This window comes from Homarus americanus, unplaced genomic scaffold (genome assembly GCF_018991925.1).
Source record: "Homarus americanus isolate GMGI-L3 unplaced genomic scaffold, GMGI_Hamer_2.0 scaffold31037, whole genome shotgun sequence".
Taxonomy (NCBI): domain Eukaryota; kingdom Metazoa; phylum Arthropoda; class Malacostraca; order Decapoda; family Nephropidae; genus Homarus; species Homarus americanus.
Window position 1 is genome coordinate 7,445,239 of NW_024722227.1, and position 14,664 is coordinate 7,459,902.

A 14,664-nucleotide genomic window follows, 5' to 3' on the forward strand; every position below is an offset into this window, starting at 1 on the left:
ATATATATATATATATATATATATATATATATATATATATATATATATATATATATATACATACAGTCATGCGCCGGTTAACGTCCTAGATACGTTCTTGGAAACGTGACGTTAACCGAAATGGACGTTGTCCGATCATCACATAAAGTTTTTATTTATACTTACGTGTATGTGGAATACTATATACGTACATATAATCACTACTGTAATGTGATATAGGTGATTAATTTTTATCTCGTGCAAAATACATGACGTTTATATTAAAATTATTCACTGTTTTACAAGGATTCCAGCAACGCTGGGCAGATGGGGGAGAGGGAGGGAGGGAGCGAGGGGGCGTGGGGGGAGGGGAGGTAGTACGTTTGACAGTTGGCACAGGCCCAGGTCTAACGTGTGTATATTTATCAGTTCTTAAGTGACTAAGCTTCTCTCTTATAAAAAGCCAGTGAAATGACCTGGGTGAATATAATTAACATAGCTGGGATTCTTGTAACATACTGATTAATTTGAATATAAACATGCTATAATTTGCACTAGACAAAACAATTTTAGTACCGTAATCAAATTAGTACATGTGCACTCCAGCTTTGCACTAAGAAATCTATGTAAATCTACCCAAAAATACAGTTGAAAAACTTTTTTATAAAATGTACTATACTGTACACTAATGTACAACAATTTTTATCTCTTGAGCAAAATATATGACGTTTATATTCAAATTATTGGCTGTCTTGCAAGGATTCCAGCAATGCAAATTATAATCTCCTAACTTTAGTCTGAGATATTATATAAGATAAAAACTGTAAGCCTAAAAGCCTGGCTGGGGGGAGGGACTGATGGCTCCGCCACCCAGCGAGGGGTTGGGGGGGTTGAGGTGATAAGTTTGAGGTGAAGGTCTCTGTGTGTTTATTTAACAGTCCTACTAAGCTTCTTTCCTTTTAAAATGCCAGTGATATGACCTAGGAAAATATAATTAACATAGCTGGGATTCTTGTAAGATACTGATTTATTTGAATATAAACATGTTGTAATTCGCACTAGACATAACAATTTTAGTACCGTAATCAAATTAGTACATGTGCACTCCAGCTTTGCACTAAGGTCATTTATTTCTTTTACGTTTATTTTAGTATGGTGTGTGCATGTAAATGGATGAAAATAAATGAAGAAATTTATGTAAATCTACCCAAAAATACAGTTGAAAAACTTTTTATAAAATGTACTACAGTATTGTACACTAATGTACTACATTTCTTATATCTTGAGCAAAATATATGATGCTTATATTCAATTAATCTCTGTCTTGCAAGGATTTCAGCAATGCAAATTATATTATCCTAACTTTAGTCTGAGATATTATATAAAATAAACAAAGAAATCACCAATCTTTTATCTTGGAACACGAAGGTGGTGGGAAGGGGGGAGGGGGCGGGAGGCGAGGTGACAGAATGTCTGGCGTTTGTTTGTTTATTTATTTATTTGAGATAAGTTTTGACAGTTGGCGCTGAAGGCCTGCCTGCGTGTTTATTTATCATTACTTAAGAGTGACTAAGCTCTTCTCATAATTTTCCACCTAAACAACCAGGGTGAATATAACTTACATTGGAGGGATTCTTGTAAGATAGTAATTTATTTGAATGTTTTTTTTTTCAATTTAAATTTTAATTGTTTATTCCTTGATAGAGGAAGCGGGATCCTAGTGCTGTCACTTGCTACCCCTGTACCATAACACCAGAAGCAACTGGCCAGTGTCACAAGTATATACAGTCATCCCTTGGTTATCGCACCTAATTGGGACCCCACCGATAACGAAAGTACAGAACCTATGGGATTTATTCTAATTGGTTCCAGGCACCCAAGACCCAACCCCAAGTTTCCCATTTTACGACCATTTAGACCCACTAAATATATATATAATGTTATGGTAAATATCATAAACACACATAGGCATGGCTAGGTTTATTACAAAGTGATGAAAAGGGTACGCTTAATACTGTAGTCCATTAAACATGTAGCTATGCTTTTTTTATTTGGTCCCCCGTCATACGAGTCCGTTTTCTCTCACATCAGGATGCCTGAGTCCTCCGTTTTCTCTCTTAATCTTAGAGTGCACCAGAAACTTTACTATTTTTAGTAATGCCACAGATTTTGAAATTGCAACCCCAATTGCAACTTGCAATTGTTGAGGCAACTAGATATGTCTGATTACAGCAAATGTGTTATTGCCAATTTGTAGGTGAAAGATTTTATCCTTAATAGATGTAGGTTAACATTTCACCTGTAGGCAAATGCTTAGAAAAGCCTAGGTAAGGAAGCTTATTCCTTTAACACATAATATCTGACCAGTACGGGGAGGATCATCGTGTCTCCGTCAGGGGGTCGTGGAGTGGTGGTCCAGCAGGCATCACATGGTTTTTTTTGGGGGGACAGACGTATATGCGATTGGACGTTGTTCGGTCAGATGTTAACCGGCGCATGACTGTATATATGTTTTAAGTAACTTTATTTAATGTTAATAAATGGAACAATAGAAGTAGCTAACCACTAATGGCAAAGAAAAAAAGTGAAATGGATTGGGAACGCCAACATATACGTGCACATTTAAGGATACCGCGTCATTTATTTTTTTAAGAATATGTACGAAAGATTCATTATTGTTTATTACTGAATATGTATTTGATTGAATTAACCTTTATATATGAGAAATGAACAATACAATTCATTAATAATACGTAGAATATTAAAACAGACAAGAGGATAAGAGACGGCATTGTAGTCAGTGTTTACACCCATAATGTCAGTTATCCACCTGAAACTGAAGAAAATTAGACCCCGTGGTTGTTGTAATAAAATTAATGTTAAAAATATGTATGTTTTAATTAATGTTATTTAATGTACAGTAGAAGTAACCACTGATGGTAAAGAAAAAAGTGAGAGACTCGTCCGGCTCTTCCAAATTTATGTTCTACACAAAAAGACAAAAAAAGTTAATATACAAGACATTTTCCATTTCACAGTATGAAACAGTGGAATGGATGACTGTTTGTGAAATTCGATCAAAACTTTTCTGTTGGCCCTGTTTACTGTTCTCCAAGGAGAGTGGTGTGTGGAATAAACATGGGTTTTCTGATCTCAATCATTTAACTACAGCACAACAGATACATGAAAGATCTCAATTACATGTTCAGTCTTTTTTTTATCTTAAAACGTTTGGGAAACAAAGAATTGACTACCAACGGAAAACTGAAGTAAGCCGACACAATGAACAAGTAAAAAAGAATAGAGAGATTTTGAAACGGATTATTGATGCAATATGCTATCTAGCAAAACAAGAGCTTCCTCTACGACGTCATGACGAGTCTAGTAATTCAGCAAACAGAGGTAATTATATAGAATTACTGAATGTACTTCGAAATTACAGTTGTCTTTTAGATAATCATTTAAATACATCAACTGTGCAAAATGACATCATCTAAGCTATATCTAATGTTGTTAAAGATCATATAAAAAGAGAGGTAAGTTCAGCAACATTTGTTGCTATTATCCTTGATGAAACTTCAGATGTGATGCAGAACAAAGTTCTTAATGCCTATCCTCTGGCCCTTTTTTCACACTGCTATGCTTATGTGCTGAATTTAGTCTTACAGCAAGGTTTTTCCAACGTAAAGTAGTGTAGAATTTTTTTCAAACTTTAAATGGATTAGCAGCATATTTTTCCAAATCTTCTAAAAGAGTACATGCTCTACATGAGTATTTTGTTAGAAAGCTACCCTCTGTAGCACCTACTAGATGGAATTTTACATCTCGTTAAAGTAACACGGTACATAAATACAGAAGTCAGTTCGCTGAATTTTTCCGACGCGTTACTGAAAATTCTGAAAACTGGGACACTGATGCCACTGTGAAAGCACGAGGATTTTTGAGCTTCTAAGAAAATTTTCAGACAATTTTGCTCCTTGTGATTTCTTCAAAACTGTTTGGATATACTGATGTTTATACAGTACAATGTACTACAAAGCAAATTCTATGAGGTATTATACTGCTGTAAAAAAATAAAGAGATGTTTCACAACAGCTTAAATATGATAAAGAACACAGTTTTGAAGAGTTATGGGTTTCTACTGTCGCTGACAAAAATGATATTTATGATCAAAGGTCTAAAAGGCTAAGAAGTCAGTTAGATGATGAGGAAAAAAAATTCTTACCTTCTATTATATTCCAAAATAGTTGATAACATATGTATGCAGATTGAGAGTAGATATTCTTCACTCTCTAAACTAGAATTTTTTCACCTTTGACATGAAAAATATGAACAGTATAAAGCCAAATATCCAGACAGCTTAATAAACAAACAGAAAGATTTTTATGGATCACTCTTTGATTATATTCGCTTGAAAAGTGAACCCATCGTGCTCTATTCATGTTCTGAATTCTCAAACAAACATGTGCATGAATTAGTAGAGTTCATGACAGAAAATAATCTCAGGTGTGGTTTTAAAGAAGTTTTTAAACTGGGCGAACTGATCCTAACAATACCAAGCAATACTGCTGCAGCGGAATGCTCCTTTTCTGCACTGAAACAAATAAATACTAGCTACCGAGGCACGCAAGGTCAGGCGAGGTTATGTGGCCTCGGTTTACTTTCATTTGAAAAGAATTTACTCACGGGATTAAGACAAAGAGGCTCCTTTTATGATGACACTATAGTGCAGTTTACATCGCAAAAGAGAAGAATAGAACTAATGTATAAATAAAATGGGTAAGTAAAATATACTGTATATATTTTTTAAATTGCACTGCTAATACTGTATATGTACACTTCTCCAATAATTTTCTTCTATTTTGCATTTCTCTGTGCTGTTTATATGCGTAGTCTACTACCTTTTATAAGTATGTCATTTATTTTATACAACTTAAAGTTTAGTCTTTACCTTATTATAATGTTCAGCACACCCTGTTTCAATACCCACCATATGCCACTGACTGGTACCAATATAACTTACATCAGCATAAATCTAGTCCAGGCTTACTGGACCTGGCAAGATGGCGATCAATTTGAGCTTAAAGATCCCATAGTTTGCACCAGACATAAAATTTTTAATAATTAACTTAGTACATTTGAGTACAGGTTGTGATAGTTTATGCGTAAAATGTCACTGACTTGACTTAGCAGAATGTAACTTGCATTGCTAGAATTCTTGCAAGATGGCGATTAATTTGAGTATAAGGACCCCATAGTTTACTCTAGACATAAAATTTTTAGTAATTAACTTAGTATACTGTACTGTATAGTATGCCCTGACAATTTGTGGATTTTTAATTCACCGTCTTTGATTATTCATGGATGACACCCTGGATGTACCCAAGAATGTCTGTGGGTAGTTTAAAAGTTGTCGGCATTTTGGCGGCCGGGACAGGGAGCCATTCATCCTAGAGACAGAAATTTCTTTTATCTGTACAGTATTCTATTGTGTGTGTGTGTGTGTGTGCGTGTGTGTGTGTGTGTGTGCGTGCGTGCGTGCGTGCGTGCGTGCGTGCGCACTTCATCCTTGACCACCGACGGGTCAGACCCACCTGGCGCTGCTCAGCAGCAGCCACGCCAACTGTTATGTTGTCCCATACCAACTCCCTCCCCTGAACCCTCCTCCCCACCGGAATATCAACAAGTTCTCGCCAGAAGTTACTATTTCATTTGGGAAAGGAATGAAACCAGTGTTGAATAGTGGTGAACAGTGCTTAAGTCAGTGAAAAACAACTCGGCAGTTACAGTTGCGTCTTACCCAAGCTAACCTTCACACAGTGAGGTCCCAGGTACCCAGTGATAATTCCCCTGAGAGACTCCACGATAGAGAGGCCTGGGACCACACCTTACCCACTTGAGGGAGTGAAGTCCTGTGACAACAGACCACGTGGTGTCCCCATGATGCTACGACACCACGCAGAGAATGAGTTGCTACAGCATTATGTGAAGTTCTTCATAACACCATCTGTGAGGGAATTACTACGCCATGTGATGCCCCTCATAACACCATGTGTGAGGGAATTACTACGCCATGTGATGCCCCTCATAACACCATCTGTGAGGGAATTACTACGCCATGTGATGCCCCTCATAACACCATCTGTGAGGGAATTACTATGCCATGTGATGCCCCTCATAACACCATCTGTGAGGGAATTATTACTCCACATTGGGCCCCTTATAACACCATCTGTGAGGGAATTACTACACCATGTGATGCCCCTCATAACACCATCTGTGAGGGAATTACTACGCCATGTGATGCCCCTCATAACACCATCTGTGAGGGAATTATTACACCACATTAGGCCCCTCATACACCATCTGTGAGGGAATTACTACACCACATCAGGCCCCTCATACACCATCTGTGAGAATTACTACACATCAGGCCCTCAACACCATCTGTGAGAATTTCTCGCCATGTGATATAACACCATCTGTGAGGGAATTATTACACCACATTAGGCCCCTCATACACCATCTGTGAGGGAATTACTACACCACATCAGGCCCCTCATAACACAATCTGTGAGGGAATTACTACATCATCAGGCCCCTCATAACACCACCTGTGAGAAATTACTACACCACGTCAAGCCCCTCATAACACTATCTGTGAGGGAATTACTACATCATCAGGCCCCTCATAACACCACCTGTGAGGGAATTATTATACCACATCAGGCCCCTCATAACACTATCTGTGAGGGAATTACTACATCATCAGGCCCCTCATAACACCATCTGTGAGGGAATTACTACATCATCAGGCCCCTCATAACACCATCTGTGAGAGAATTACTACACCACGTCAAGCCCCCCATAACACCACCTGTGAGGGAACTCCACGTGATGCCCCTCATAACGCCATCTGTGAGGGAGTTACTACACTACGTGTCTGCTGTTCAACACCTCAGCTCACATGATCTACGTGTGTAAACATTAATCTGTATGTTCACTGTATGTTCCTCCACCTTTCTCTAATGAAGGCTTGTGTTAAACCACCAATGTATGTAACAAGTCATTTATGTCCAATGTATATTTTCACCTTTTCAATAAACCGTTTATTATTATTATTATTATTATTATTATTATTATTATTATTATTATTATTACGTATTATTATTATTATTATTATTATTATTATTACACACACACACACAAATAAACAATAATGGGAAAATCCTTTCACAAATAGTCAGAAACAAGACGAGTTAACTTTAATAACAAACCACAGAGTTGACTTAAGGGTAGAACCACATTTTTTCTACATTTTGATACATTTTGTTATCTTGTTTCTGATTATTTGTGAGAAGATTTTCCCATTATTATTTATTTGTGTGTGTGTGTGTGCACGCATGCATGCATGCACAATTGTCCTAAGGGCAAACCTCAGGGGAATACCGGTATGTTTGCGAAGTGAACATGTGTGGAGGCAATGGGCTGTAACTGCATTGCCACGCTCCCTCTCTTGATTTGACATCATGACATACACACAGCACAGTGTGGCAGCCACACATCTGTGAGTTTGATGGTTGACTACCTGGCTGAACTGGGTCATGTTACTTAGAGGATGGTTTGAGTTTGGAAGGGGCTATTTTTTCTCATTAAATATATGATACTGATTTTTATGATATGATATGTATCAATTTTATTATTTATCAAAGCAATTTTTTTTTCATTTTTGGTGCAATTTGTAATTTGTTGAAATTAGGCTATCCATGTGCTCATTAAATTAACTCTGAATCACATTGTTTATGCTGTATAGTGGAATAAGTGTTAAAAAATAAATATGGCAGCTTATCCCTGTTGTGTGCGGTATTCAAACTTACAATTGTAGCTGATTTTGGAGGAATTTTTATATTATTATTATTTCATTTTGGTGTTGGTTGGTTGAGTCTGCCAGTTGCCCAGACTCTGGATAATCCGGATCATGCTGTACAATCTTCATTTCTCTTCTATCACTCTGCCTACTTCATCATTCCACCACAATGTTACTGCATGCCTGGCTAGGCACTTCATCCAGCCACACATCTTGTCTGCTGCACTTATCAGAACACCCTTTGTTTTAGCCCAGTATCTCACACTCCCCCTCTCACTGTATGTTTCCAATCTTCTCAACTCAGCATAAAGTGCTTCTCAAGCATTCTGTTTTTTCAACTTCCACACTCTCCTTTGGAACATACGGTACATCTTCCTTTCTATACACCTTTTAAACAACATGTCACAAGTAATCTGTGTTGTAAGGCACATTTTTCCCCATTCTATAACATTTACATCCCTAACAAGCTTCCTATCTGATTTCCTAATGAGAAAGTAATCAGTCTGTGTTTTTGTCTCACCTGATTCATAATCAGTCTTCTCACTCTCTTCTTAAATAGCATATTGCATCCCTGAACTCAAGTATTCTTTCTCCTTTACATTTCTTATTATTATAGCCCTTTTCACCCCTGACATGTCCGTTTAGGTCACCACCCAGTACTACAATCTCTCTTTCACCCAGCTCTGACACCACATGCACCTGATGTTGGAAAGTCTTTGTCTGAGGATTCATGGACTCCTGGAAGTCACATAATGCTACAAGAGCTGCCTGGCTTCAGGTTGTACAAGAAACAAGAAATAATTTTTTGATTACTTCCTCCATTCCTGTAGGTGAAAAACTAACTGAATTTTAATAATCTTTATCAATGTTTTGAACTTTGTCCAGTTCTGCAATTAAGTACTCTGCCACTTGTTGTATATTCAAGGTTTTAAACTGAAACTGTTTTCATAATTGCAGGTATTCTTTCATTGTTCATGGCTGCTGCTGGAGCTAAGAAAGTTTATGCTGTGGAAGCTAGTGGCATGGCTGCTGTCATTCAGAAAGTGGCCAAAGACAATGGCTTTGGGGATGTTATCCAGGTTTGCCATGCTAGAGTAGAAGACATCTCTCTCCCAGAAAGTGAAAAGGTGGATGTTATTGTCTCTGAATGGATGGGGTTTTATTTGCTACATGAATCAATGTTAAATTCTGTAATATGGGCGAGAGATAATTTTCTTGCGGAAGATGGAACAGTATTCCCATCAGAGGCAAGAATGTATGCATGCCCATGCTCATTACAAACCCTGTATAAAGAACAGATTAGCTTTTGGGACAGTGTATATGGATTTAACATGTCTGCTGTGAAACAGTACGCCTTAAAATCTAAAATGACGAAGCCAGAGGTTTGTCTTATTCCAAAATCTGACTTATTAGCAGAACCAACTTGTGTTAAAAAGTTTAACCTACGATGGATGTCAGAAGGTGAAGTGAAGTTTTTTACCGAAACAACCTTTGTTGCCATTACTAAACCAGGGAGTTATCAAGGACTTTGTCTCTGGTTTGAATGTGATTTTGATGGTATAGACTATGATGAAAATGGAAAAGAAATTGGAAGTTTAGTTAAATTGTCAACTTCTCCATTCAGTCCTGCTACACACTGGAAACAAACAGTTGTTGTTCTTGGGTATGATGCAGACCAGGCTGATCAACAAATGGAATTGGTGTGCCAGGAAGGCTTAGATAGTATTATAGATTTAAGGGCAGGAATAATGAATTCAGGAGGTACATTAGATGACTGTGAAAATGAAAATAAACAAAACACATTGCCAGATGATCAACAGAAAAATGGCTGTTCTGAACAAGAGTGTGGCAATCGAACACAAATTACACCAAATGTTACTAGTGACAAAATAAGCCAATCTGGCCATGATAACAATGTTGAAGAGGATGAGGTTGTAGGTTGGAAGTTAACACTAGCTCAGAGTGATAGTAATGTGCGTCATTATACAATGGCTGTTGAAATGTTGGATCCAGAGAGTGAGGAACATCCTATACCATGCTACTGCCCAATGCCTAGATGTCTCATAATTACCAAGATGCTTGAGAAAGAGGAAGTGGTAGAGGATGATAATGAAGTCATAGATTGCACATAAAAACAAAAATACAATACAGGAGGCTCCCCAAATTCGCATATTTTTATTTAGCAGTCCTCTATTATTCGCGGATGACACTCTGGATGTACCCAAGAATGTCTGTGGGTAGTTTTAAAGTTGCCGTCATTTTTGCGGCTGGGACAGGGAGACATTCATTCATTCTAGAGACAGTAATTTCCTTTACCTGTATTGTAAATAAATGTGTGTGTGTGTAGACACGCACACATATATATACAATACAGGTAAAAGAAATAATTGTCCTAAGGGCAAATACATAAATGAAATACAGTATACATTTCTTTGTACACAAGTAAAAATGTAACCCCCCCCAGCAAATGTTCTTTGCGAATTTGGTGATTCGAGGCCATTTTGAGAACCTAACCCCTGCGAATTTGGGGGGCCCCCTGTATCTGCATATATGTTTTAATTACTTAAATGATTTTCATCACATCAAAAAAACTGAATTTGTCTCAAATTTGGAGATTTTCTGTAATGCAATACTGTAGGGTAGTATAAGACATTAAATGTTACATTTCACTTTATTACATAAATTAATGTTTATTAGGGTGTCTGTGATACATACAGTAAGTATCATGAGAATTTATCACAACTTATCTGTGGGTAAGTGCACAGAAAAACTTGTGTGATTTATCTTGCTGGTTACTAGAAGAAGATCTATATAATTTGTAGTGTAATTATATACCTTTGTCCAAAAAAATTATATGTAGAAACTACATCCCAAGTGGTGCAATATGATACTGTATACAGTTGGTACAGTAAATACTTGTAATCATATAAACTATGGTGAAATAAACTATAGATTCCTTTTCTTTTCTTTATTCATCATTGTAGGACAACTGACCTGCTAGAGTGTATCCCAACCCAGCTTCAGCTTGGCATAATAACTTTGTTTATGTCAAAAATATAATTATGTTTCTTGGGTTTTAACCCCTATGCCCCGGGTGACGTTCCAGAACGCACGCCATTTCCCGCCACTGTTTGAATGCCCATCGCGGGTTAACAGGTACCAGCACAGGAGGGAAGTGTGGGTGGGCTCAGAGCGGTCAATAACCATTTCCCAGTCGTCATGGAGAGTCACTCGTCAACTTCCACTCCAATCAAGATTCGCCGCCGTGGGTTAGATGATGGCCAGATAAGGAAAGAACTACAGTCAACCCTCGCTTTACGCGGTCCCACATTCCACGTTTACGCGGTACCCTGCCGAAACATGAATGCTCACATTCCGCGGTGCGTGTACCCCTTTACGCGGAGAGCGGCTGGCGAGCCGCGCCATTTTTGGATCCAAACCTCCTGCCATCCGCCATGTTGTGTAAGCGGCGCAAGCAGGGTGCGCACAAGGTCGCCTAGTCATCAAAACATTACCGAGTTCTTCACCCGCCACCCACCACAGCCGGCCCAAGTCAGTGATAGTGATAATTATAGTGAGGATATGGACTTATATGGACTTTGAGGGGTTTGACAAAGAGGCCCTGCAAGCCTCTGTGGTGGATAGTGATACAATTGATACAAGTGATACAGGTGAGGGCCAATAATCTGCCCTCTGCCTCGGAACCAACCCCCCATCCCCGTGTGCCCAGCCATCTTTTCTACTAATGTAAGTGTTAAAAAACCTAATATTATTGATATTTCTCTTAATTATTAATTGTGTGTGCATACCATCATAAAGTTAAGATAATATTTTTACTACAACATAGTTGTGTATCGTCAAAAAGTGGAGTTTGGGGGTCGGCCTGGTCTCTATTTCAATTACAGTACTCCCATATGTTCTGTTGTTCACTTTACACGTTTCTCACTTTCCGCGGTACCCCGTGGGTTGAATTAACCGGGTAAAGTGAGGGTTGACTGTATTTGATGCGAGTGCTGTAGTGGTTGAATCTGGTGAAAATGGTGATGAAGACAGTAATTATATGCCTAGTGATCCTGATGATAGCATCGAGTTAGATGATATATTAGAGACAAGTGAGGAAGAGCATGACGCAGGCAGTGAGGCCCAGCCAGAACAGTGTATCCCAGCCATGTGCTCACGGCTCAGACAAGGGACAATGGTTGCCTTTGTTTGGTCTGATGGCACTAATTTTCAGTGTGACATCCCTGATTTCAGAAGATCATCAGGTGGAATTACTCTTGATTTTCCTTGTACAGAGGAATCACGTAAGATGGATTATTTTTGTGCATTCCTTGATGGTGCAATTATGGACTTACTGTGTACTGATGTGACAACGTAGTGCAAGGAGTGTGAGGTTGGTCTCTGTAAACCTTGTTTTATGGAGTACCACTCAAAGAAACATTCTAAAACAATATGGAACGTGCTTTTAAATAGTGTAAATGGTAGTGTAAGTGTTTATGTTAGGTACAAAGTGACAGATTTGTGGAAAAGATATACAGTTGTATGCTTTTACTCGTCTCTACACACGGGCGCTGGCAGAGCCCTCCGTGTTTCAGGGAGAAGAGTAGTCATCCTGGTACAGTAGGGTTGGATATATCGCGACTTTATATAACTATTTTTTTATAAAGCGGCTACCAAAATTATCGGCATTTTCCTATATTGCGATAAAATTATTTATTTCGCAAGGGAAATCAGGCAGGAAATATTTCAAATGTACCGCCATGGCAAACAAATGAGTTATTTGCTCACCGGAGGCGCCACTGTGGCTGCTCACTCACTCATTCCTGCTCGCCTGCTCAGTCTTTCTGAGTGAGTGACGAGAAAGCAGCCGACTGCTGCAGATTACAACTTCTAAGGCGAGTGTAAATGGGTTGCTAGTGACGTGAAGATAATGGAAAGCTTAATAGAAAAGATTTAATGCTGTAACTAATATTTTTGGAGTTCGTGTATGTAGGTGTGGGATTGTCAAGTGAGAGTGGTAGTGTGGCGTCTGTTGTTCCCAGTATGGTGCGTCAGCTGCCGAGTCTGGTGTTCCTTGATATTGATATTGAAAGGGCCTGTTGTTCCTGAGTCTAGCATTCATTGATGCTTTAGTTAGTAAAAAAATTAACTCGTTAAGTCAAGTATAGTCACTTTTTTTGGCCTCCAGAACCTAACCCTATTTTCCCCATTGATTACATGTAATTATTTATCGCAATTTAGTACTGTATATAGTGAACATCGTTGGACCCTATCTCGCGATATATCCCGACCCTACTATACCTGATAATTATCAGAATAATAATTTCACAAATAAATACAATTATAACATAATCATAGTACGGTATTATCATCTAGTAATGCTAAACTACACTACAACTGCACTACTTTTAGTAATATTACTTTGATAGAACATGATAAAATGGACAAACAATGAAAATAAACAAACAAAAGAAGTTATTTACCAAGAAGCTTCCCTTTGACCGCGTGTAAGAGGGGGGGGGGGAGATAAGAGGGCTATATTGAGCTTGTCTTTGTGTCCGAGGTGGCCAATTATGCACATATTTACTGATCATAATACTTATCTCCTATAAATAATTCATTTAGAATTTACTTTATTTGCATTATTTTTCATAAAAGTGCTTGGCGACACACAGCAGCCTGGCTGTCTTTGTTTGATAGAGCAAGTAATACATAAAATAATAATAATTCAACAAATAAATACATTTATAACATAATCATAGCATTATTTTCCAGTAATACTACACTACTATACAACTACAGTAGGTTCTCAAATTTTGCGAGTTTTTAATTCAACGTTTTTTTATTTGGACACAAAAAAAGAAGACTACACAATTTCAAATTTCGACAGCAGGTTTGAGCGGCCCGCCAACGTTCAGACGTGCACAATCGTGTTAACGGCATCATTTCTGTTATGTACAAAAGATTCATTATTGTTTATTACTAAATGTCTTTTTGATTGAATTAATGTTTTGTGTGCAAAATGAATAATACAATTCATTAATAATACGTAGAATATTAAAACAAACGAGGAGACGAGATGACATTGTTTTCGTTAATGTTTATAATACCAGTGACTGACTGGTTCTACATATAAAACGGAAGAAAATAAGACCCTGGTTGTACCTGTAGTAAAATTAATGTAAAAAAAATAGTATGGTTGTTTTAAGTAATGTTATTAAATGGAACAATAAAAGTAGCTAACCATTAATGGTAAAGAAAAAGTGAGACTGCTCATATGTAAGTGCACACATGTGAAAACATATTGTCATTACTCTACATAAGAATATGAAGGCAACACTTATTTACTGTTCATATATACAGGTATTTTAATTAATGTTTCTGAATTTAAAACAAAAATTCTACCCACCAGTGGTGGTAAAGTTGAAAATATAAGGACAGTCAATGTTGTGTATTTTTACTTGGGCAACGAAGTTGCCAAGTCATCAGGTTCAACTCTAGCTGAAGCTGTAGAACATAAGAACTTTTTCTGTGTTGTTTTTAGTTATTATTTAACTTTATCTGTTATTTTCATTGGTTTATAAAGATTTTGCTTTATTACAGGTAGTAATTCGCCAAAAAAGTAGGGTATATCAGGCAAAATTTAGCCAAACATCGAAAGTACCAAACTAAAATTAATTTTCTCAATAGGAAGTTGTATTTAAATTTGGACGATTTGAATTTTGTGAGGTTTTTACAGTCTAAACGGGTGTCCAAATATGAGAGCCAACTGTACACTACTTTTAGCAATATCACTTTGATACAACATTATAAAATGG

The 14,664-nt window shown here is 37.6% G+C and overlaps 1 protein-coding gene across 2 annotated transcripts in view; it reads left to right on the forward strand.

The window, feature by feature from the left end:
* The window catches only part of LOC121862350 (protein arginine N-methyltransferase 1-like), a 22,849-nt gene extending 12,698 nt beyond the window's left edge, over window positions 1-10,151 (forward strand). The window contains exons 2-3 of one of the 2 annotated variants that reach the window (XM_042360581.1): window positions 8,528-8,672; window positions 8,804-10,151. In XM_042360581.1, coding sequence (XP_042216515.1) covers window positions 8,821-9,978 — 1,158 coding nt within the window. In that variant the 5' untranslated portion in view covers window positions 8,528-8,672; window positions 8,804-8,820 and the 3' untranslated portion in view covers window positions 9,979-10,151. The remainder of the gene's footprint in view (window positions 1-8,527; window positions 8,673-8,803) is intronic. The other variant, XM_042360580.1, reaches the window with a different exon arrangement.
* The last annotated feature ends 4,513 nt before the right edge of the window (window positions 10,152-14,664 follow it).